At 38.0% G+C, this 25,175-nt stretch overlaps 1 protein-coding gene across 1 annotated transcript in view; it reads right to left on the reverse strand.

Moving 5' to 3' along the window:
* The window catches only part of COL3A1 (collagen type III alpha 1 chain), an 84,612-nt gene extending 74,127 nt beyond the window's left edge, over window positions 1-10,485 (reverse strand). Inside the window, exon 1 of the mRNA XM_087707997.1 lies at window positions 10,293-10,485. Coding sequence (XP_087564123.1) covers window positions 10,293-10,374 — 82 coding nt within the window. The 5' untranslated portion in view covers window positions 10,375-10,485. The remainder of the gene's footprint in view (window positions 1-10,292) is intronic.
* Between the last annotated feature and the right edge of the window lie 14,690 nt (window positions 10,486-25,175).

Raw genomic sequence — 25,175 nt, forward strand, 5'->3', positions numbered from 1 at the left:
TGGTCGGTACCTGCTGAATACCACCTCTGATGGAAGTAATGGGAATATTCAGAAAAAGAAGGTGGTTCAGTGTTCCTAGAACTAACTAACTAACTAACTAACTAACTAACTAACTAACTAACTAACTAACTAACTACTAACTAACTAACTGTATGCATACATACACACACATATTCTAAGGATAATGTTTTGATTTTTCCTCCCTTGTAAAGTTTCGCTTCATTTTGGATGCTATTTGATCCTGATGAGACACAGTTTAATCCAGTGTTTTTCAACCTTTTTTGTGCAAAGGCACACTTTTTTCATGAAAAAAATCACGAGGCACACCACCATTAGAAAATATTTAAAAAATTTAACTCTGTGCCTATATTGACTATATATAAAGTAATTCTCTTGAATCCTCCACGATTGTTCCTATGGGCGCACGCATGGGACGTCAGTGACGTCCCTGCGTGCACTACCTCCCGGCGGTCCCCGCGTTTTTAAGGTAAACGCGGGGCTGCAGGGACTTAATAGAGGCATCCCTGTGTCCCAAAAGCAACTTTCGGGACACAGTCACAGAGATGTCCCAAGGCAAAAACACCTGGCGGGTGTTTTTCCCACGGCACACCTTACACTATGTCACGGCACACTAGTGTGCCATGGCACAGTGGTTGAAAAACACTGGTTTAATCAGCTCTATGCTGTAACCCGCTGGTAGTGCATAAGACATCCATGCAAAAGAATCAAGGAAACACCTGTGACCATTTTGACACTTCATATTGTTTTCTTTCTTTTCTTTCTTATCCATATGGTCTGTCAACAACAGCCATGACCGTGTAACTTGAACCTAGCTGGTTTTTTTACATGCACATTTTCAAGGGGTATGGCTTCAATGGTAAGGTCAAGACTGTAATCTTGATCTTGCCCATCCCACCCGCTGCCTTGCCCCACAGATGCACCTGGCATCGATCCCTTTGAGATGCATTATTACAAGTAACCAGAGAAACATTGAAATATAATAGCAAGAAAATGTATTAGTAAATGCATGTTAAGTCTTTTAGTAGGATGACAAGACATTGTTTATTTTATTTATTTTGGGAAATTTATATTTCTGCCTGTTTGCACATGGAGATACATCTTTGTATGTAGATAACAGTTTACTCACCAAAGGAGAAAATAATAGCACTTAGACTTATATACAGCTTCATAGTGCTTTTTACAGCCCTCTCAAAGTGGTTTACATAGTCAGCATGTTGCCCCCAACAATCTGGGTCCTCATTTTACCCACCTTGGAAGGATGGAAGGCTGATTCAACCTTGAGCCGGTGAGATTTGAACTGCTGAACTACAGCTAACAGTCAGCTGAAGTAGCCTGCAGCACTTCAGTACAATAGGTGTTATTGTTTGTTTATATGTGTGCATGCCTTTGAATCGTTGATGATTCTTGATGACTGCCTAGACTTGTCCCTACAGCTTTCTTAGCAAAGAGTTCAGAAGTGGTTTGCTCTTCCATGCTTCCCAGGCTGAGGAAATGAGGGACTGGCCCAAGGTCACCTAGGCGCTTTGCGCCTGTGGCAGGGCTAGAACTTACAGTCTCCTGGTTTTTAGCTTGGTGCCTTAACCACTACACCAGCTGTCTTTCTGTTAGATTTACCCAAACAATATTATAACACTCAGAAAATGGAATCAGCTTGTTAGCTAATATGAAAGGCATTTCCCTCGTTGTGTTTCAATAAATGCAGCCAAAATCCCTGTTGGTTTATTTTGAGTACCCAAAATAAATCTAACAAGGGACTCTTGTTGAAAGAAATGTTTCATGTTTTCCATTGTCATCCTAATATGAAACAGGCAAAGTTTATAAAACTTGGAAAATGGAGACAACTTGATGTTAGCAATAGAAATTGGGCTAAATACAGCTTTTAAAAGAAATCTGGAAAGAATTATTGCATGTAAACAATTGACCTTACTTTTTTTTTTAAAGCTAGAATTAAGATGCAGAAGATGTCAGATTTATTTAGAGACAGTGGCAGTACTGTTATATAGAATAGGTGTTTAAAAGAAAATAAACTTTTTATTAGCAGTATTTAGGAGAGAAAGAAGTTAATTGCATTATGAGATTATATCTGTCTCTGTTCAGTTGCTGGGGAACTGTAGTTTTTATCATAACAAAAAAAGGAAACAAATACAAAAGAAGTGAGCTTATTAATTATATGTAATTAATTCAAATTTAATTTTTTATTTCATATTCATGTTTTACCCAACTCACTCACTTTTGGGGGAAGGTTATAGAGGCACATGTGGAAGGAAGCTAGTTCAAAAGCCCTTCTTAATTTTATCATGATCTTTTAGAAGAGCCAAGCTTGCAACATTTCTGCAAAATCTAATGAGATAATCCAACCTTCTTGGAACAATTGCTTAATTGCTTAATAATGAGGGCAATGAGATGTGATAAGTAAGGCAGGTCTATTAAAATAAATAATTCTTTTATTATAAACATTGAGAGTATTAAGTTTGATTTCTTTCTTTCCTCTCTTTTTCATATTTATCTTTATATCTATCAACCTCCCTCCCTCCCTCTCTCTCTCTCTCTCTCTCTCTCTCTCACTCACTCACTCACTCACACACACACATATCTATCTATATTTCTCTATCTATCTATCTATCTATCTATCTATCTATCTATCTATCTATCTATCTATCTATCTATCTCTATCATGAATTGATTTCCCATAGATATAGAAGAAACTATGCTCTAAGAGAGAGAGCTGGTTCATCATACTGTTAGACTCACTGTACAAAATGGCAGCTTCCAAGATTGTAAAAATAGGTCAATAAATTTCATTATATAAAATAGCTATTCAAAGTCTCAAATAAAATACATGCAAATAAATTCTTTGAATTTATTATTAGCTGAATTTAAAAAATAAAAGAGGCTATTTAATAGGATCATGAGGATGGATCAGTGTTTCTTTCCAACCAGTTTGAACCTATCATTCAATGATCAGCATAGCCATTCACACAATCAATATAAATCATAGTCACACTCATGTGGAAATGAACCCTGTTGACCATCGTGGGTTTTCCAAGGTTTGTTTACAAGAGAATGTATGGCTGCAAAGCCTAAGTCTTTCAGTTCCTCCAAGATCTCTCAGGCAGAATGAGACTTCTCTGGATAAGGAGTTGCAGAACCTAAGCCTTAAAAGGCCTTGTTATGGAACCATGTCATATAAATTCACCAGTGTTCTGCTCAGGGTCACATGGTGACATTTTTGGCCACAGAAGACTTCCATCATTCACATTGTTTTACTGCTTGTGCAAACCTGCCAACTCAAACACAAGCAAGTTTGAGAAGTAGGAGCTATTAAACTATATTTCACAAAGATCAAAGAGTTTTAAACCAGGTCTGCAGTCGGAACAGCAATGCCTAAAGATCAATGGGCTATCCAGATTGTGTTTCCAGAGATTCAAGATTTCACAAAGATCCACTTGTAGCTGTCTTAAAAAAAAATCCTAGCACTATCTGTTTAGAAGTACATCATTCTATTTCCACCTTGCAAACTGTGGTTGTGGGGCTCCTGACTTCTGTCAGCATTGCACGAGTTGCATGCCCTAACTATGGTCATGAATACATAAATGGTCTAAATAAATCTTCTGAAATGTGATGCTCTTCGAATGTGACTATAACTTCCAGGATCTCTGCCATGGCCAAAGACCAACAGACCTGGAGACATTAAGTTGAGAGAAGCTGATCTAGATTAGGATAAGAATCTTGATTGACCACAAAAGTAAAACTCTTAAAAAAACAAAAACCCCAGACTGATTGTTTTTCATGTTCAGCATTAACCACTGAATTCAAATGGCCATGATTAAAGCTGACTGCTTTTGGATTTCTTGGCAAATGGCATCAATTCAACATTGTTAAAAGTCGGTGAAATAACCCTGAGAAAAAAAACATCATCTTCATTCCTTTCTCCCTGCAGTAAAGCAGTGTTTCTCCTTCCTCCATCCTCATCTCTGCAGTTCTTCTCTCTCCTGCAGGAAATCATTTGATGACTCTTGGCCTGAAGTCAAAGCACACAAATGGAAAGTGCAGAGAAGGCAGAGGTAACCATTTAGCGTTCATCAAACCACAATTCTCCTCCGCCTTGTGGAACTGGCCTAATTTCAGTGACATCTACTCATTTAAAGGTTGTAGAGTTCTTAAAACCTAATTAAGATTTGGGCTTTCCTTAGTTCCAGGAATTGCAAATGAAGTACTGTATGAAGTTTATACTTTACAACTGTTTAAACAGGGTTGGACGGCCATGGTGGCAACTTTTGGATAGGTAAAGAATGAACGAGCCAAGGTGGCGCAGCGGTTAGAGTGCAGTACTGCAGACTACTTCAGCTGACTGCTAGCTACAGTTCAGCAGTTCGAATCTGACCGGCTCAAGGTTGACTCAGTCTTCCATCCTTCCCAGCTGGGTAAAATGAGGACCCGGATTGTTCGGGGCAATATGCTGACTCTGTAAACCACTTAGAGAGGGCCGTAAAAGCCCTATAAAGTGGTATATAAGTCTAAGTGCTATTGCTAGTGCTAACTGACTTAATGTTCTCAGACCAAAGTGAGAGGGAGTAAGATACAAACTGGGTGATCCAATTGGGGAAGGCCAGGATTCCCTTCCTCGACCCCAGAATAGACTTAAAGGGATTTCTCTACCCCAACCAACCTTCACTAACTGGATGAAGCCTATTTTATATAACCCACATGATAGTTTTTACTGATTGCCTGTGTCAAAACAGCGATCAACTTTTAGGATTTGCAATCAAAGAGGACTCTGGAGGCTGCAAATACAAGTCCAGGCTTGCCAGTTGAGTATTCTTGACCCCAGAAAACCGGGATCCTAAAAGTGAAAGCCTTAACTGATGTGAAGATGAAGATACACAACACATACCACACATCGGTTCATTTCTCTTGCCTTCATCAGTCAGCATATTTCACATTTACAATCTTTCTTTTATTTAACTTTGGCCATTAAGAGTTAAACTGGGGTAGTTTCAGGAAGGTTTTTATAGAAGAAAGTGGCAAATGACACCCACAGAACTTTTATCCAAAACCTCTGAATATTTTGGAATGTAACATAAGCACATTTTACAAATTAGATCGGCAGAGGCAAAAAACTATTTCTAGGGTACCATTGAAATGTAACATGGAAACTGAGGCCAAACAAAGATTATATAGGCACAGGATCTTGTCTGAACAATTACATCCCAAATAATTAGTAAAAAAAAAAAAAAGTTCTGCTAGAGGAATTCTACTTCAATTATCTCCTGGAAGTTCAAAAGAGTTGGGGCAAGTATTATTTCTTTGGTAGAACTATTTCACAACATGGAATCTTGGTATGGAAGGATCATATTAAAATAATTCATTTTAGTCATTTGGGGTATATCCATAACCTCATCCATGCATCTGCAGTGATAGGACCCCATTTCTACCATAACCTGCAAATAAAATTCTGATTATGCACCAAGCTATTATGCCTTCTAAACTACCAGTTGTTTAATGCAATTTCATTAAGGTATGGTTTAGAACAGTCATGTCCAAGCCACAGCCTTTGGATCACATGTAGCCCTAGACAGCTAGAAATGTGGCCCCACAAGACCCCCCCGCAAATAAAGGACGTATGTTATTTATATACGTTATTTATATTATATATTTTATATTTGGCCCAAGACAATACGTCTTCACTCAATGGCCCAGGCAAGTCAAGATGTTGGACATCATTGGTTTAGAGGGATATCTTCCTCAGTCCTTTGGGGAAGAATGGAATTAGCTGAGCTCATATAGTAAGGTATGAATTAGTCTTGTTAAAAGATTCTGTTATATAACCCATAATTCTATTTTGTGCCGCATCTCTCCTGCCATTTCTATGCATCCTGACTGGAAATTTTGGCTTGGCTTATCTCACAGTCCACTAATTTCAAATTAATGTTCAAATGCCAGAAATGTAAGCAGTGTTTGCTTTTTGCACAGTAAGCATAAAAACATACACTGTAATTGGAAAACCAGAAGATCATTATATATATATTATTTTCTTTGGCCAAAAACCTCAGATGATAGTTGAGGGTGGAAATCTAAAGTTGATTCATACATTATCCTCACAGTGTGAGGCTGCTGCTTCAACATGGACATATCCCAGTGTCAACATCTCAGTTGTATAACTATGAGAAGAATGGAATGGAATTTGCTGTTTTTAATCCCAAAGTGTATGCTCACTTTGGGGTTAAAGAGCCGAGGTGGCGCACTGGTTAAATGCAGCACTGCAGGCTACTTCAGCTGACTGCAGTTCTGCAGTTCGGCTGTTCAAATCTCACCGGCTCAAGGTTGACTCAGCCTTCCATCCTTCCGAGGTGGGTAAAATGAGGACCCGGATTGTTGTTGGGGGCAAGAGCCAAGGTGGCGCAGTGGTTAAAAAGCAGCACTGCAGGCTACTGCTAGATCAGCAGGTCAGCGGTTCAAATCTCACCGGCTCAGGGTTGACTCAGCCTTCCATCCTTCCGAGGTGGGTAAAATGAGGACCCAGATTGTTGGGGGCAATATGCTGACTCTCTGTAAACCGCTTAGAGAGGCCTGAAAGGCCTATGAAGCGGTATATAAGTCTACTGCTATTGCTACTCTGTAAATCACTTAGAGAGTGCTGAAAGCCCTATGAAGCGGTATATAGGTCTAACTGCTATTGCTATTGCTCAGTTTATACCACAAGGTTATCAAATTTAAACATTACTCCTATATAGTGGAATCTATTTAGAAGGACACAACAGTCAATACATGGAGAAAAATGCTTCTATTTTAATTTATTGTTAACATATTGTTTTCCTAAAGACTGTACTTGTATTATGCTTCTACATGCTCAGTATGTTTTAGATCTGTCTGTCTCCCTTTTGGGGAAAAAAAAAACAAACCAAAATGTTGGCATTCCTCAAGCTGTTCATTCTGTCTAGAATGTTTTTACATGAAAATGCATCCTTTTTGAAAACAAAGCCTTTGTATATAATCTATTTCAAAACAGCTCATGTTTTCATTATACAGTGCACAAAAACGTAGGGAGTAAAACATGAAGAGGCAAGAGTACAAGAAATCCCCGTGCCCATTTATCATGGCTGCAATCCAATACATTCAATGTGGAAACCTTAAATCTTAATTTTGGTTAAGACTTGCACTGATTGATCCTTCGAATTCTTAGGAGGTAGCAAGGAGAACAAGTTTTAAAGTCATTTATTCATCAACTTAAGAAGGATGGTGCATTTGAGTAAAGACATTATGGATTTCTCTAATAATGGAAATATTAATAATTTCTAGTAATATAAAATGAGGATCAGATGATATGGCACTACCGAGCATAGAAAGAAGAAAAAATTAAACAGGAACATTATTATCCTTTAGATAGCCTTTCATGATTATCAGTGCTTCCAGGAGCTGAAGTCAGGTTATGGAGTACTAAGAGAAGATACTTTATTCAAAAGAATATAAATCAATATTCTGAGAACTGAATGAGGTTTGCAAGGAAGAAAAACTCATGGCATATTAGAATATTTTCTAATGTTCATAAATAGAAATTAGGAAAAAAAAAAGAAAAGAAACCAGAACTTTGCTGTAAGATGAATTGCACCAGCACAGGTCCAGGCAGAGAGAGGGAACCTGCTGGTTCTCCAAATGATGCTAATTAACCCATGAGGCCCAATTAACATGACCAATGGAAAGAAATTCTAGGCCACAAGTTCTGAACAGCCCAAAATTCTCTGACCCTAGTATAGGACACCCAGACAGCCAATGTATGCTACAAGGACATGGTAGTGATGTTGTATCCACCTTAGCTTAAATGCTTAACCTAATAATTATGATGCAAATCTGTCCTTAGTCTCCTTTTCTAGTCATCATAGCAAAGAAGGAATTCATGGTTGAGTTTTACAGTGTTTGATGCTCAATGTATAATCATCAACTTCTTTACCAGAATATTTTGGCACAATTTAACATTTAACACTAATAATCTTCCTCCCTCCTTTCCTCCTTCTCTCCCAGAATAAAAATTATTCAGATTCTAACAAGCTACAATTCATAGATGAAATACAGTAAAACAGTAACCGTCTGGGAAATTAATATATATAGGAAGATATTTTTATATAAGGTAAATTGTTCTGTATATGCTGAAAGTAATATTTAAATAAGGAGAGAGGGAGGGACCGAGGAAGGAAAGAAGGAAGGAAGGAAGGAAGGAAGGAAGGAAAGAAGGAAGGAAGGAAGGAACTCATCCACAACATACCCATGGCAAAAGCCATTCCAGCATGCTGTATCATTTACATGTTTTACAAAATTCAGGCCAATGTTATTGAATTTTGCATTCTATCTCTTTCTCTTTCTTTAATCTTACAGAGTCTTGCCAAATACTGAGCACAGAAAATATAACAGTAGAACAAAGATATTATTTCTGAACATGCATTTGACTTCTCATATCTAAAATGCCTGTTACAACTAGAAACAAGACTGCATCTGTTGAATGCATCAAATGTGTAGCCATAAATTCTTCATATCCTTTAAATCTACTGGATGTTAAGTGGAATGTGGAAAGCAAACAAAGTCTAGAAAATTCCTACAAGCAATTTCAGTACAGCTTAAATCAACCATACAGAATCAATTATATAAGGGAACTTTATAAAAAAGGGATTGTTTTTTCTCCTTAGTCACTAAATTGTGATGAATGAATGAATGAATAGGTTCATGCCTATAATCCCTGCAGTTTCTGTTTTTTTAAATACACAGAATATCCTTATGTCATAGGATCATTTGTAAGAAAAGCTTTTCTATTAGATAAACAGATGAAGAAACATGTAATTTTAGATATACATATTAACTATGTGAGTATAGAGAGTGGTAAGGACAGCCAAGAAGATTATAGGAAGCTCACTTCCTGTCATTCAAGATACTGCTTTTGAGTGCTATGTGCTTAGAGCTCGAAGCATTGTTGGAGACCCCACACACCCACTTTTTGATTTGTTTCTGTTGCTCCTCTCTGGGAGGATGTTTCAAAGTATTTCTAGCAGGACTTCCAGATTCTGTAATAGCTTTGTTCCCTATGACACCCATCTGGCAAACTTGCAAAATTCGTTTTTCTCACTGTGCACATGTATACATCTGAACTAAACGGCGTTGTTTCTCTGTGTTGTATAATATATGTGGGTATATGCATAATTTTGTATTTGTTTATTTATTTTGTCATGTTTATGTAGCACATATTGGAGGTGGTGACCCTTTGAGAGCTGTATGCAATGAAATTTCATTTTAATGTATGCCGATTAGTGTACATTCAAAGTAACAAACAAGTTATTCTAAGTCTTCTATATTTGGTTGGGGTAAATTGTGATGTAAAGCTTGTTATTAATCAGTTGTATCAATCAAATTGTGCATTCAAGACATACAATTCAACAATTCTGCAATTCCACACAGTGCACATCACCATCGCCACACACCAGGCTCCAAAAATGTCCTCTATTAAAATATCCTGAATTCTAATAACCAAATGTCCTTGCAAGTGATCGTTTCCTGCAAATCCTTTGGCTGTTCACAATCAGATGTACTCTCCAGGAAGCATGTATAGCCCAAGGTTATTTACTGTTAGGAGAGCAATGAGCATGACAGAATTCTCTGATGAGTGATGAAATGAAGTTTGAGATGTGATATATCCCTCTCCTTTCCTGTTTATGTCTCAGAAGAATACATTCATACCCACACCTGGAAAAATCTTTCCCCAGAGCTGAGCCAGCCAACCTGGTTCACAAAAGCACTTCCTTAAATGGTATCAAGGACTTTATACGCAAGCCTACATTTAAAAAGAAACATATGCCAGCAAGACCCTCAATCAAAGCAGTGCTTCTTACAAACCCTACACCCCCCCAAACGGCTAAATACAACTTTCTTTTACATTGCAAATGAAGTTCAGACTTTCCTGAACTCTGCACTCAAGAAGTTTATTCAAAAAGCAAAAAGAAAATAACAGTAACACGATTCCAGAGTCAAAATGAGTCTAGAAACATCAGGAGAAAAAGTTTAGAAAAAGGTACAGAATATGGTTAAGCCTCTAAAATTTCCCCTTTTTAAGGTTAGCCTCCTTGCTTCAAATGCAGGCTCCCAACCCAACTCAAAGCAAAAGGGGGGAAAAAGTAACTTGAGAAATGCTTGATATCTGGCAAAGTTGCATAGAAGGAAATATTTATATGGTGATATAAATATATATATAAAACCACGACAATTCTCAATTCTTAAGTGGGATTACTTACCTTCTTGTTGTTGTGCCAAAATGACGGAGAATTGTGTCACAGTGAAGAAGAACAAAACGGCTCTCTGCACACAGCTCATCATGTTTAAATAATTTTAAACATGAGACTCTATGTGCAAAAGAGAATGAGAGGGGGAAAAAAGGAGGGGAAAAAAATCAAAAGATCACCATCAATTGCTTCCTGCCCTGTCAACCACTGGGCCTGCAGAGAACTCAGCCACAGGCATTCCTGTGTCTTACCCTTAAATAGGGAAAGCCTTGGCTTCCTTTACTTGCCAGCCCCTTTCTGAAATTTGAGAGGAGGTCCCATCCCTTTCACATGAAATCAAGTGATTAATATTTCTTTTGGCCTTGCAGTAGGAGCAGCCAAAATGAAGTAGATACATAACACATCTGGAGTGCCTGAGTCTGCAAAGCTTTTAGCCTCTGCATGTTCAGATAGGGGATGAAGGCTCTGAAGAGCTGAAGTGGAGGTGGAGGGATTGAGGGTCTTTTTTTTGCTTCCGGCAGACGGGGAAAAATGAATGTGGAATGGGGGATTTCATTTTTTTCTTTGTAGGAGGACCAGGTCTCTTTAAGGTAAAGGTAAAGGTTCCCCTGCACATGCGTGCTAGTCATTTCCGGCTCTAGGGGGTAGTGCTCATCTCTGTTTCAAAGCCGAAGAGCCAGCGCTGTCCAAAGATGTCTCTGTGGTCATGTGGCCGGCATGACTAAATGCTGAAGGTGCATGGAATGCTGTTACCTTCCCACCAAAGCAGTCTCTGTTTTTCTAGTTGCATCTTTTACATGTTTTCGAACAGTTAGGCTGGCAGAAGCTGGGTCAAGTAATGGGAGCTCACTCTGTTACGCGGTGCTAGGGATTTGAACCGCCAAACTGCCGACCTTTCTGATTGACAAGCTCAGCATCTTAGCCACTTTTCTAAATACGATAAGGAGGATCACTGAGAAGACTAGGAAGGATGGAAATTGGCAGTTGTTGCTGAACTACAGCTTCCTTTAGGCTTTCCAATTGACCACTTGGCTGGAGCTACTGGGAACTGTAGTTCAGGAATATCAAAAGTATCAAAGACTCCTCTCTCTGACCCACATGGAATATTTGTAATGATGGGAAGCCACATAAAAGATGGTGAAAGGGACCTTCATTGATAATCAGAGTGAGTTCTGTCGGCTAGTTTAGAATATGCACTGACTGATGCCAGAAACCAACGAGCATTCAGTACCATCCCACTTAAACAAGAAGCTGAGAGAGCAAGACAATGAGTGGTTGAAGCAACAACCTTATCTTCTGCTGAACTGTGATTCTAATCATATCTTATGGTAGCTGAGTATGTGAGAGCCCTACTTCCAGAGATTGGTGACCTGGAGTTTCCAAGCTCTAGTGCACAGGTGTCAAAGTTGTGGTGTCACATTGCAGTTGTGTGATGTTTCATGAGGTTTTTCCCATTCACAGAGCTGGGGTGGGCATGGCCTGAATGTGACACATCCATCCCATGGGCCGCCAGTTTGACACCCCTTCTCTAGTGCAATTGAATAGGCTTTGTTGTTGTTAGTTGCAAAGTTATGTCCAACCCATCATGACCCCATGGACAACATTCCTCCAGGCCTTCCTGTCCTCTAGCATCCTCTGGAATCCATTTAAGTTCACGCTTACTGCTTCGGTGACTCCATCCAGCCACCTCATTCTCTGTCGTCCCTTTCTTCTTTTGCCCTCAATCATTCCCAGCATTGGGCTCTTCTCCAGTGAGTCCTTCCTTCTCATTAAGTGGCCAAAGTATTTGAGTTTCATCTTCAGGATCTGGCCTTCTAAAGATTAGAATAGGCTACTTTTCTTCAGATGGTGGGAGGATGGGAGAATATCTAATCAAATAATGTAATGAAATATTCTTACCTTCCCACAAGGGAAAATTATCCCAGCAATGAGTATCATACTCGGGATGTTATCTTTATGGTTTTACCTATGTTGATGATGGTGGTGGTGATGATGACAGCCATGGCATTCCTGCCCTGGAATCTACAGGATCAGAGTTTGTGACAGATTCCTATTATTTCATTCTACTGTGTATGTTCACCAGGATCAGAGCAACCATGTAGAAGGGGAGAAACACTTCCCTTGGAGAGTTGAAGAGATCAATGCAAGTTCAATCCAATTCTTCAGGTTTGACTGCATGCCGTATTTTTGTAGGGTTTCCAGTGCTTTTGAACAATGCTGCAATCATTTTAATAATATTGGGCACCAAACCTCCTTTCTCCTAACCTAATCTTAACCCTAATATGAAGACTTAGCAAAACACCATTCATATATGAGAGGGGCTAACTACTTTTATAGCTGAAGGGAATCCTAAGGAAAAAAAGGACCATTGTGGGCCTCAAGGCTACAGTGGAGATTAGGTGATGTCACTGGAGAAAGTAGAGCCAATTTGGAGGATAATTTTTTCTTCTTTACTCTCCCACTTTTTGGGGATGTGTGCGCGTGCGTGTGTGTATTGTTGATTGGTTTGTTTTAAATATGTATCATAGCAGAGAACACAGTTTTCTTTAAAAAAATAATGAAAAATCATATCACCAATTAACATTGGATGGGAGGCAGGAAAAGCAAGTTTTGCCAAGGAAAGACTGTAAGCTTATGGACTCTTGGCCATAGATGTCCACGTTGGCTATTGCTGATTGAGTTGCATAGCCACCTTGCATTCAAGATAAAGTGAATGTTTTTATAATTGGCTCACTCACTCCCGGGAAAATTCTTCTCCCCTTTTAGAGGGATAAGTTGAAGGGTGGGAGATTTAGTTCACTTATAAATGCTGGATTACTCATCCTTAGTGGAATTCCATCAATTCAGAGCAAAATGTTTTCTCTCTTCCCATTTCTTTTTATATGATTGATTGCTTGGTTGCAATTCACTTTGACCCCCTAAGCACTGCTTACATAAAAAAAAAATGAATTAGCAAACATAACCAATCATAGTGACATGCTATTAACTGTCAGTATAGAACCCTTTTAGATTTAACACTTTGGGCTTGAAAGAGTCATATGACCTGAGCACATTTAAATCCAATAATGGCTCATAAATCCCCAAGGTCCCATAATTAGCCAAAATAGCATTTCATGTAAAATATATATTCTAATCTAAAGCAAGATGGACATTAATAGATTAATTCTGGACCAAAAGGTATTTTCCAGTTTCCATAAACTGGATGAAAACGATTTCTGTTTTTTGACCTCATTCTCAAGATGCCGGTGAACTTCATTAGCATTTTATTTTCTTGAATTTATCTTATTGTTGTGTAGGATAAACTAAAGAGAATGCTGAGAATATATCTATTGCTCTGCAGTTTAAATTCCTTTGCTTCTTAGTCTGAAAGAGCCCAATGGAAGGAATTTTATTCATTCATTTAATTTCTATAGCAGCCACCTCAGCTAGTGTCTATTATTCCCTTATGATGACATCCTTAAAATGTTTTTATGACATACCTGGTATTTCTTTCAATGCTCTGCAAAGTACTAATTTATAGGAAAAAATAATATCTTCAGTGCTGATACTGTATATAGTTGGGTTCAAGGATAGTCAGCTTCAGAATAGATGCGATGAACCTCTATTATGCTTTGACTAAGTCTGTTTCCTGTTTGAATGGGACAGCCCTTCCCATCACTGTTTGCATCCAATGCAGAGCAGAATCTTAAGGATTCTATAAATGATCTTTAATTTGTTTCTATAATACATTTCAGGTTCGTGTCATGCATGCAAATATGTTCACCGCACTTGAATTAATCAAGTGTACACGAAGCCTAAACAGCAATCAGAAACAATACTTTTCATGAGTATGTAACCTTTCCAGGCAGGTCCTGCAAATTAACACTCTGGAAAAAGTGCCAGCAGATAACTGGCAATGCCTTTGAATTTTTCAGTCAACATGTAAATCTGTCCTTGAGAATTTTCATATCAGATACATGTTTTTGGCCTGATCTTTCTATTCTTCACTTGGTCAAAGAACGAGAGCCAGTTGTTTCATGGACCAGGGGGAGATCATGGACTTGATGGGGAAAAAGTTATTAGGACTCTTGTCCCTTTGTAATAGCTTGGCACAGGGCCTGCGTGTGTGTTCTGAGGGAAATCAGCTCAGCTTTGTCTGACAGGAATCTTTGCTTTGTACCCATAAGAAGAACAATGGTGTCCCCCAACTTCTTAATTTCTGGGCCAAGACCTGACATTTATAAAAATTGGCACTTGAGAAGAAGCCAAAAAAAGATGGAAATGAAGATAATATGGAATGCGGTTATTCATCTGATTCACAATTTGGACTTTAGTGTCCAACACAGCTGTAACTGCTCCTAAAGCACAGCCAAGCTTATGACTGCAAATGGATTAACCAAAGAAGACCAGCAATCACTGATCTGCAGAAAGAAAGAAAAAAGTTGCACTTGGAAGTGCTTTTGGTAAGAATACATATTCTTGACCCGCGGGACACAAAGAAATAAGCAGGGTGGGGTCCCATTTGTTTGCAAGCGCATTATTAGCCAGAGATGAATCAGATAAATTGGCAAATTGAACCAGACTGCTGTTCTAAAGAATGCACATCTTTTCAAATTAACGTGTTGGGCTAACTTTGTTCTCCATTTAGAAATTGCACATTATCAAGTTAATTTTGTTTTGCAAAATTGTTGACAATTCAGTTTCTACAGAAACCAAGAGGTATTTTTTTTTTTTTAAAAAAAATATAGTACAGCTGTAGGAATTGATCCAAAATTCTGTGTGGGCACTTGTATTGGCTACCTGTTTTGCATTCTGATCCTGTAGACTGAAAAAAATCAAGATTTGATTTCCATTTTCTGAAAATGTGCAGCCCTTCAGTCTGTTGCTTCATCAGACCAAATTGAGGACTTGCAAAGGGAGAAGCATTAATCAAACATTACTGTCTACTTATTACCACCAGTAAGAATAGACCTCTGAATCAAATGTTTAGAATCCAAATCAGTGTATAGTGTATAGCAATGTCAAAATCTTTATAGCTGGCCACAATCAAGGAAACAAGAATTACAGAGACTTCAACAAAAAAATTAATGCAACAACTGGACACATTAATCCTGAAAACTACAAAATCTTGAAAACTACAACTGGAATTTTGAGATAACCTACTGATGATGTTTTATCCCATCTGCTGATAATTTCTGTCTAGGGTTCCTTCTGCTTCTTTCTCAGATTCCTAATAATCTTTTATAAGCAGCTTGGAATTAACATAAGCAGATAAAACTATTTTGGAGATAAACCTTTAAACCTAAACTTTATGTTGTATTAGGAGGTGGAAATAACCCTTGTAGAAGTATCATTTTTCTATTTTAAAAAAATAGGAAGAAATATCCTAGATTAGAACATAAATATACCATGGGACAGCAGTATGAATATGCACAGTGACATTAGTGCAAAATATTTTGTGGTACAATTTTGGTAAAGGAAAACCTTAGCTTTCTTGGAAATAAGCCATATCACCAGATATTAAGAATTTTCAGTGTGAATGCTTAAAAGGTGCAAAGGGGAACGTTTTTTGAAGTGAGGAGAAGGAAAGAAGGAAGGAAGGAAGATGATAGGATGAGATGAGTTGATGGGGAGAAAAAGTGAAGGGTAGAAGAAACTGTGCTGCAGAACTTCCCCAGCCTGTTCTCAAGACTTGGCCCTGGAAGAGATCACATCCACTGACTCAAATAGAAATACAGTGAGGAAGGCTGATAACAGTAAAGAGAAGCTGAAACTATGATGATGGCATTCCAGATTTGCATCTTAAAAAGCAAAAGATCAAAGGATGTCCGCCTGCTCTACCAAGATGGCTTAGTTATCAGATTGAAGTATCAAGGGAATTTATGCTTATGAGTAAATTAATGTATCTCTATTGCTGTGGTTTGTGTTTCCCTTTAGTCACTTACAACTGGTTGACTACATCCCCTTGTCTGGAACATGTAATACCACATTAGTTCAAAAGTGAGATACACAAAGAACTTGGTTAGGAATCTACTAAGCAGATGTTTGGCTACCATTGACCTATGAAAAAAGTGTAGGGGTGTCAACATAAACTCTTATAGCCACTTTGTTCTGTTCTAAAGACTCACAGTTCTCCAGAACAGTCAAACAATGGTATGGTGGAGGGCCATGGCACAGAAGACTGATGAGCAAGTGGATGAGATTGCATCTAATAAATTGAGCCAGAATGATGACTTCAATAAACCAGCCTCACATGTACAACTAAAGGAACACGATCAACCTGCAGATCAGGCCATAGAAGATATGGATACAGCCCTTGTGTTTTGCAAGCCATGATGTGTCAGCAACAGATTTGGGATGATAAACAATGGTGCAGCTGCTCAAATACCAAATAGCTATGTGTGGCATGGTAAAGACATTTAACTGCATGTTCCTTTGACCCACAATTCTTGAGGCAGGATTTGCACAAATCATTCTTCTTTATAATGAATTTCTTGCATGTGGAAATAGTTACTGTGGGCCCATTTTTACTCTTGGTTCTTTTCTTAGTAAATTCTTTAGATGAACTCCAGGAGAAGCTGGACTCTGAAGAAAACAACCCAACTTTGCATTGGGATCATGCAATAGCTGAAGGATTTTTTTCCCAGAAGGCATTCATGCTTACCAGCCCATATGGGTCCAAGGATAAGAGAACTTTTGATTGTATAAGTTGCCCTGGTGAAGTTTAAGCTATGGCCATGTGGAAGGGTTGGCCCATCCAGTGAAAAGTGGTCTTCTATTATCATCTAGAGCAGGGCTGTCAAAGTCATGACCCATGAGCTAGATGCATCATGTGCTGGCCATGCCCATGCCCGGCTTAGCAAAAGGGGCAGGGGAAGGTCCCAATATGTCTCATGGCACCGCCATGATGACATGAGTTTGATACCTCTGATCTAGAGTCTCCATTCTGTAATGTGAACCTCCTGAAAACTCAAGTGCATCAGTCTCAATTGGGGTAGTATGTTTTTTTAAAATAAAATTTTATTTTTATTAAACAAACAACACACACAGACACACAAAAGAAAAAAAAACATCATCACATACAGCATGTCATTTGGTTACAAGTGTTTTTGCATCCATATTCTCAAATAGCATTTACCATCACAGATTTTTCATCTAGTATAACGAAATACCTCACTTTCACATATTGTACAATATATGTTCAATTACAATTATTATTATACAATTGTATCACAGCGGCCAGTTGTTTCACCGGATTTGGCATTGGTTACTAGTCGGGCCCCACCCAGGGGCCTAGGACGTTGTAACGTATTTTCGCAATATGAGTGCAGATCCAAGCAGTGGGGCTTTTTGCATTTGACTGATGGTGAGTTTGTCAATTTGTAACTGTTTTAAATGTAATTCCAGTGCTTTTGGAATAGCACCCAGTGTGCCAATTACCACTGGAATTACCACTGCTGGTTTGTGCCATAGTCGTTGAATTTTGATTTTTAACTCCTGGTATTTTGCGATTTTTTCATGTTCCTTCTCGGCGACCCTGCTATCACCTGGTATTGCGATGTCTATGATTGTGACCTTATTTTTCTCAACCAGTGTGATGTCTGGTGTATTATGCGCCAGTGTTTTGTCGGTTTGTATACGGAAATCCCACAAGATCTTGACCATCTGATTTTCGGTGACTTTTTCAGGCTGATGTTCCCACCAGTTTGTTGCTGTTTTAATATTATAATTTTTGCACAAATTCCAATGGATCATTTGTGCTACTGAATTATGCCACAATTTATAACCAGTCTGCATGATTTTTTTACAGTAGCTGAGTATGTGATCAACAGTTTCATCAGCTTCTTTGCAAAGTCTGCATTTGGCATCATCAGAGGATTTTTCGATTTTGGCCTTAATGGCATTTGTGCGGATAGCTTGTTCTTGCGCAGCCAGGATTAGTGACTCTGTTTCTTTCTTTAATGTACCTGTTGTACAAGTTTGTTCACTGTCCACTTTATCTTTTATTTTTTCCAGAAATTGGCCATGCAGTGCTTTGTTCTGCCAACTCTCTATTCTTGATTTTATCACATCTTTTTGTATTCTTGTTTCATCTGTTGGGCCTTCAGTAGATTTTTGTTCTTTACTTCGATTAATAGATGTTCTTGACTTTCTTTTAAATAATCAGCCAGTGCATGTTTTTCTTCTTCAACTGTTTGCTTCACTTGTAATAATCCTCTGCCACCTGATTTTCGGGGCAGATATAGTCTATCAGTATCACCACGTGGATGTAAACTGTAGTGCATTGTCATTAGTTTCCTGGTTTTTCGGTCCAAAATGTCCAAATCAGCTTGTGTCCAATTAACTATACCAGCTGTGTATCTTATAACTGGTATTGCCCAGGTATTTATGGCCTTGATTGTATTTCCACCATTCAATTTAGATTTCAAAATTTTCCTAACTCTGTTGGTGTACTCTCTCCTGACAATAGTTTTTCTTCTCCATGCTTGATGTTATCCAACTGCAGAATGCCTAAGTATTTGTAGGCTTCATTTTCGTTGCATTTAATTAGTTGGCCATTGGGCATTTCAATTCCCTCACATGCAGTGATTCTGCCCCTTTTTATGGATACAGTGGCGCATTTTTCCATGCCAAACTGCATTGAAATATCGGTGCTGAATACTCGGACTGTGTTTGTCAATGATTGGATTTCTATTTCTGACTTTCCATAGAGTTTCAAATCATCCATATATAGTAAATGCGAATTTTTTTCAGCTTCTTTGGCTGTTTGGTAGCCTAATTTCATTTTTTTTAAGATTACTGATAGTGGGATCATTGCGATGATGAAGAGAAGAGGTGAAAATGAATCACCCTGGAAAATTCCTCGCTTGATATTAACCATTCCGTAGATCTCATTCCCTACTGCCAACACAGTTCTCCATTGTTTCATCGCCTTTTCAGTAAAGGATGTAATATTTTTGCTAATGCCAGTTGTTTCTAAGCATTTTATGATCCAACTATGTGGCAGTGAGTCAAATGCCTTTTTGTAATCAATCCAGACCATATTCAAGTTCATTTTTCTGTTCTTACAATTTTCTAATATCATTTTATCAATTAGGAGCTGATCTTTTATTATTCTTGATTGTCTATTTGATAACAGTATACCTTTATATAATCATAAATCCCAATATGATAAAGATTTACCAACCATTTATATTTTTATATCACTGTTTTCAATTATGCATAATTCCACCAAACTATTGAATATGCTTATGTTCATTATTGTCCTTGTACATCATACATTCAAACAGAGATATCATTCCTTCATTTTTCAACAAAATATTCTAAATAGTCACTACATATATATATATACCAATTTTTAATTACTTCCTTATTAAAATTATTTATCAACAAGATATCTTTGTAATATATTCTTAGGGTTATACATTATATCACCGATCCTCTATCAAGTATACATAAAATCATTGTTATCTTTATCCATTTTAAAACAAAAAGTTCTAAAGTATTCAATTTATATATGTATTAGTTGTTCATTGTATCGTTGTTAATCTATTTTATCAATTGGGGTAGTATGTTTGATGCATTGTCAGGGCCAGTGATAAGAACAGTGTCTATTGGTTTGGTTAGCAATGTGAAATCCCTATTTTGTGCTGAGTGAGCCAGAGGAAGGGGAAGAGATATACCCATTACAATTGTGAGCAAAGTCACTATTTAGCCTGCTTTGCCTGAGGTTGCATAATGGAACATTGTATTTGACCTCAAGACTGGACTGGACTACTGCAATGCGCTCTACATGGGGCAGCCCTTGAAGAGCATTCGGAGACTTCAACTCGTCCAGAATGCAGCCGCATGAGCGATTGTGGGTGCACCTCGGTACACCCACGTTACACCTATCCTCCGCGATTGTTCTCCGGATACGCTTCAAGGTGTTAGTCGTCACTTATAAAGCCCTTCATGGTATTGGACCTGGGTACTTGAGAGACTGCCTGCTGCCAATTACGTCCCAAAGACCATTAGATCACACAGGGTTGGCCTCCTCTGGGTTCCGTCTACCAGCCAATGCCATCTGGCTACTACCCGGGGGAGGGCCTTCTCTGTGGCAGCGCCGGTCCTTTGGAACGAATTCCCCGCAGAGATTCAGACCCTCACCTCTCTCCAGGCCTTCCGAAAAGCCGTTAAAACCTGGCTGTGTCGGCAGGCCTGGGGTTGATGAGTTCCCTTCCCCTCTCGATTGTGTGTCTGTTGGTTATTTTAAATGCTTGTATTTGTAGTTCTTGTGTTTCCCTTCCCCTCTTGGGTTTGTGAGCCATCCTGAGTCCCGCTGGGAATAGTGCGGCATATAAATAAAACGAAACCTAAACCTAAACCTATTTCTTGCTCACCAAAAGATGCCTAACCAAAAGAGGATATTTGGGCAAATAACATGGTGAAGATTTATTTACATGTAATTACAGTTGGATTGGTCTGTTTGTTTTATTTTCTGGTCATTAAAAAAAAAATCAGCCTGATTTACTTCTGGAAGCTGTCTGATCTAAAACATTAAATACATAACGCTACTCTGTATCTATGCTTAGGAAAGTATTTCCGATAGTAGCTCATATCAACCAGGATCGTGGTCTTGAGAGTATAGTACATATTCACATATTATATTTCATAATCATCTGGTTTAAAGTGCCCGCTCAAGCCCAGCTAAGAAACTAAATATGTATTAGAAAATACTTTGCACAAAAGATGTGTGATTAAATCCATGTAAAACTAACTCAAGGAAATACATGCTGATAAAATGTTTGACAAAATTTGTATTTAACAACTTTGGCAAAAAAAAATAGTATTGTTTATACCTTATACCTTGTTTGTCAAGTATTTAAGTCTAGATAATCTGATACAATACCTGACAAACATGATCAATGAACAATCAATTAAATGTTGGATTAAAAGAAGAACTAAGGTTGAAGACCATTTAGTTTATTTGAAAAGGACACCTCAGTAGTTCTTATCTCTGTATGATGCAGATACACTAGTTAGGCACTGTACTTTACAAGCTTTTAAAATTGTTACTTGGAAGTGACACCATGCTAAAGCAAGGAAATATTGGAGTAGGATTCATATTCTAATACGGAAGATTATTAAAGGGAGCATAAAGATAAAACCAGATTTAATGGAAAAAGACTTGGAACTTCGATGTTATATATGTTGACGGCAGCAAGATTACTTTATGCACAAAAATGGAAGGACACTTTAATCCCCACAATGGATGAATGGTTGCAAAAGCTGGAGGAGTTAGCAGAGATGACTAAATTGACTGCTTTGATAAAAGGAAAACAAATCTTCTACTTGGAAACCACTTCTGGACTTTCTGCTTAAGGTGAAAAAAAATGAAACTTTGATTTTGAGTTTTACTGATTAGATAGATCTGTTGTTATAAAAATGGCTAGTTTATACTATTAGATAAAAGTAAAAAGTTGAGGTTTGATATTATTTCTTATTCTACTATATAAAAGGGAGTTTTATATATGCTTTTTCTTCCTTTTCCCCTTCTTCTCTACACTTTCCTCTTCCTCTTTCCCGCCACTATTTTTTCTATTATTTGCTTTTGTATTGTTGTATTAGAGATGCGGTGGCTCAGTGGCTAAGACGTTGAGCTTGTCGATCAGAAAGGTCAGCAGTTCAGTGGTTTGGATCCCTAATGCTGTGTAACAGAGTGAGCTCCCATTACTTGTCCCAGCTTCTGCCAACCTAGCAGTTCAAAAGCATGTAAAAATGCAAGTAGAAAAATAGGAACCATCTTTGGTGGGAAGGTAACAGTGTTCCATGCACCTTCAGTATTTAGTCATGCTGGCCATAAGACCATGGAGACGTCTTCAGACAGTGCTGGCTCTTTGGCTTTGTAACAGAGATGAGCACCGCCCCCTAGAATTGGAAACGACTAGCACATATATACGAGGGGAACCTTTACCTGAATTGTTTTATATTATATTATAAAAAAGAGTGATCTATAAAAAAAGAGAAAGTGAAACCATGCTATGGTAGCTATGTAATCTTTTGACATGACTTTTGACTGTTTTAATCTATAATAGAATTAATATTTAGTAAAAAGAAATACACTTTTTGCCTGTAAAAATGATTTAAAGATTTTTAAAAGCTCAGGAAAAACCTTAAGGAATGTTGGAGTAATTCTTCAAAAATTTCAAGTTAGCCCAGAAACAGTTAAGCTAATGGGTTAACTAACAACCATACTTTTTTAAAAAATTATAAAACTGTTGTCCATAGCAGCATAGTTAGTGAAGCAGCTGAAGCCAACTTTAAGTTTGTTCCAAAATTTTAATGTTCTGGATAGGATGAATTCATTTTCTTTGGCGTTGTTTTCTTAATTATTACTATAATTTAACTTGATGTGAGCATGTTTCAGCACCTTTAATTCTGGGGAGAGTGCAGAGAGAAATGAATAAATGCAAGAAAAATGTGTCAACTTGGATTTTCTCAGATTTCATTTATTTTATTACTGCATTTGGCTATTCATACAATTCACTTAACAAAAACCCTTCCGAAAAATACTTTAATTTCATTAATATGTGAGTTTTCTCAAATTACTTTTAATCTTCAAAATATGTTTCCAATCATCACCATCAACATTACATTAAATAACCACGCTTTTTTTTTTTAAAAAAAAATGAAATCCTGTAGTCAATTTCCCATTTTACAAGAATGGTGTTTTAGTAAAAAAAAGAAACTCAAAAGCACTAGGCTGATTGAGTTTATGTCAGTGACTTGCATGCTATAGTGTCTTATTCAGCAGTTGTTCTTAATGGGTGGAAGGGAAGAATTTTTATTTGTACTCTCTAGCCTGCATCTCGAGATTTGTTTCAGCAGCTGAAGAAGAAAGGGAGAACAAGAAGTCATCTTCTTTCTTCCAATAATAGAAACTCTACAAGACCAGAGCATTTTTATAAATAAAAACAAAGTATTTGATCATGTCCATAAGTGCATGAAAAGCCAGTGTGATGTAGTGGTTAATGCACCAGGCTAGAAGCCAGGAGGTACATAGCCAACTGATTATCTTGAGCCAGTCATTCATTCTCAGCCCTAGGAATGAGCTAATGGCAAATCATTCTTTGAAGACTGCAATTTTAACTTTTTTGACCAACCCCGCAAATGCCATTTGCCAAAAGGTTGAGAAGCAATATAGTTTTAGGTTGATACAAGTATTCTTAATTTCATCATGGAAAGACCCTTCATGTCATGAGCAAATACTCTAGCTCAGGGGTGTCAAACTCAAGGCCCATGGGCCAGATCCGGCCTGCAGGATACTTAAATCTGCTCCATGGGGCCAGCCTGGAAATAGCAAAGGACTAGCCTGCGGTGCCTCTGGCAGTCAAAATGGGGCATGGGGAGGCCGTGGCAGAGGTGATATCCAGAGGGTTCTGACTAGTTCTGGAGAACCGGTAGCAGAACTTTTGACTAGTTCAGAGAACTGGTAAATACCACCTTTGATTGCCCCCCCCCATCTATTCTCTGCCTCCTGAGTCCCAGCTGACTCAGGAAATGGGGATTTTGCAGTATCCTTCCCCTAGAGTGGAGTGGGAATGGATATTTTACAGTATCCTTTCCCTGCCATTCCCACCAAGCCACGCCCACCAAGCCACACCTACAGAACTAGCAGTAAAAAAATTTGAATCCCACCACTGGCCCACATGCACCCTCCATACCCCATTTTGTCTGGCAGGGTGCTGCAGGAGGCGTCCATCCCGTCTCCCCCCTCCCCCCAGCCAGCCTATGGAGGAAAACTACAAAGCTGATCCAGCCCTTGAAAAAAATCCAATTTGATACCCCCTTTAGATTGTTAATGGTTCCATTTTGCAAGTAGTTAATTTGCCAGTTCTGTTTTCACCTTGCACTGAAAGAAAATAAAATGGATTTTTTTTTTAAAAAAAATAGAGGAATCTGACATGATTTCAGATACTATATTAGAAGAAGTCTGCAGCTGCTCCATACATAAATCACCTCATTAATCAAAAGTTATGACTCAGGCACATTCCTCTGATCACTTGCTAATCATTTAAAAGATGAAAAGAGTATTATCTTGAGAGATGGAAAAAATGCAATAAAATGTTGGTTTAGTTTAATGAATTGTTACAAGCTTTCTTTGTAACATATGATTAATTGTAAGGCGCAACCTTTGATTTGAGCAAAACAGTAAATAACATTAATTAAGGCTGTTCAGAAACTTTGGTAAATATCCAAACCTTAATCCTATTCCAGTATCTTGGGTACAGTTATTGTAGTCACAGTCCCCTTCCCAGCCACGTTAACCCTGGACATATAAATCAAGGCCCTGTTTTAATTCCTTTACACTTAATATTTTCACTTTAGTAAAGAAACTATGTTGAAATTTTAAATGGGTGAGGGGGAAAGAGAGGGTAAGCTACTGTCCAAAGACTAGGCAGTCACAGATCCATTTTTCCCCTTAATCTGCTGATTTTACCGTCAGAAAATTTCCCGCCATACAATATAGGTCAAAACTATTCATTCCAAAGACAGTTATGCCATATCACTATCCTTCTATGGTCATATTTTTTCAATAAAGGGCCTCCAATCAGAAGCCCCCAGTCTGAATATTTACCTAGCAGATGGAAATACTGTTCTGCCATAACTTTGAAAAGAACATCTTAAATATTGTATTTCTATATTTGTACATATTTGTATTACTTTAAAGCCCAATAAATAACACAAAGTACTGTTGCTATCCCAATTGTTTTGTTTTAAATGCTTTGGATAAATATTCATGAATTTGGATACTTTTATTGCTGCTGTTCCAACCAGGTATAAAGTAGGTTAGATAACAGAGTTTTCTCTCTTCCTTTATAAGGACTAGAAACTTCCAAGTCTGTTATTCTGTAAACCATACAGTGAATGGTT

The sequence above is a fragment of the Thamnophis sirtalis genome, unplaced genomic scaffold (genome assembly GCF_051295495.1).
Source record: "Thamnophis sirtalis isolate CommonGarterSnake01/CBP01778 unplaced genomic scaffold, rThaSir2_p1.2 scaffold_1, whole genome shotgun sequence".
NCBI lineage: Eukaryota > Metazoa > Chordata > Lepidosauria > Squamata > Natricidae > Thamnophis > Thamnophis sirtalis.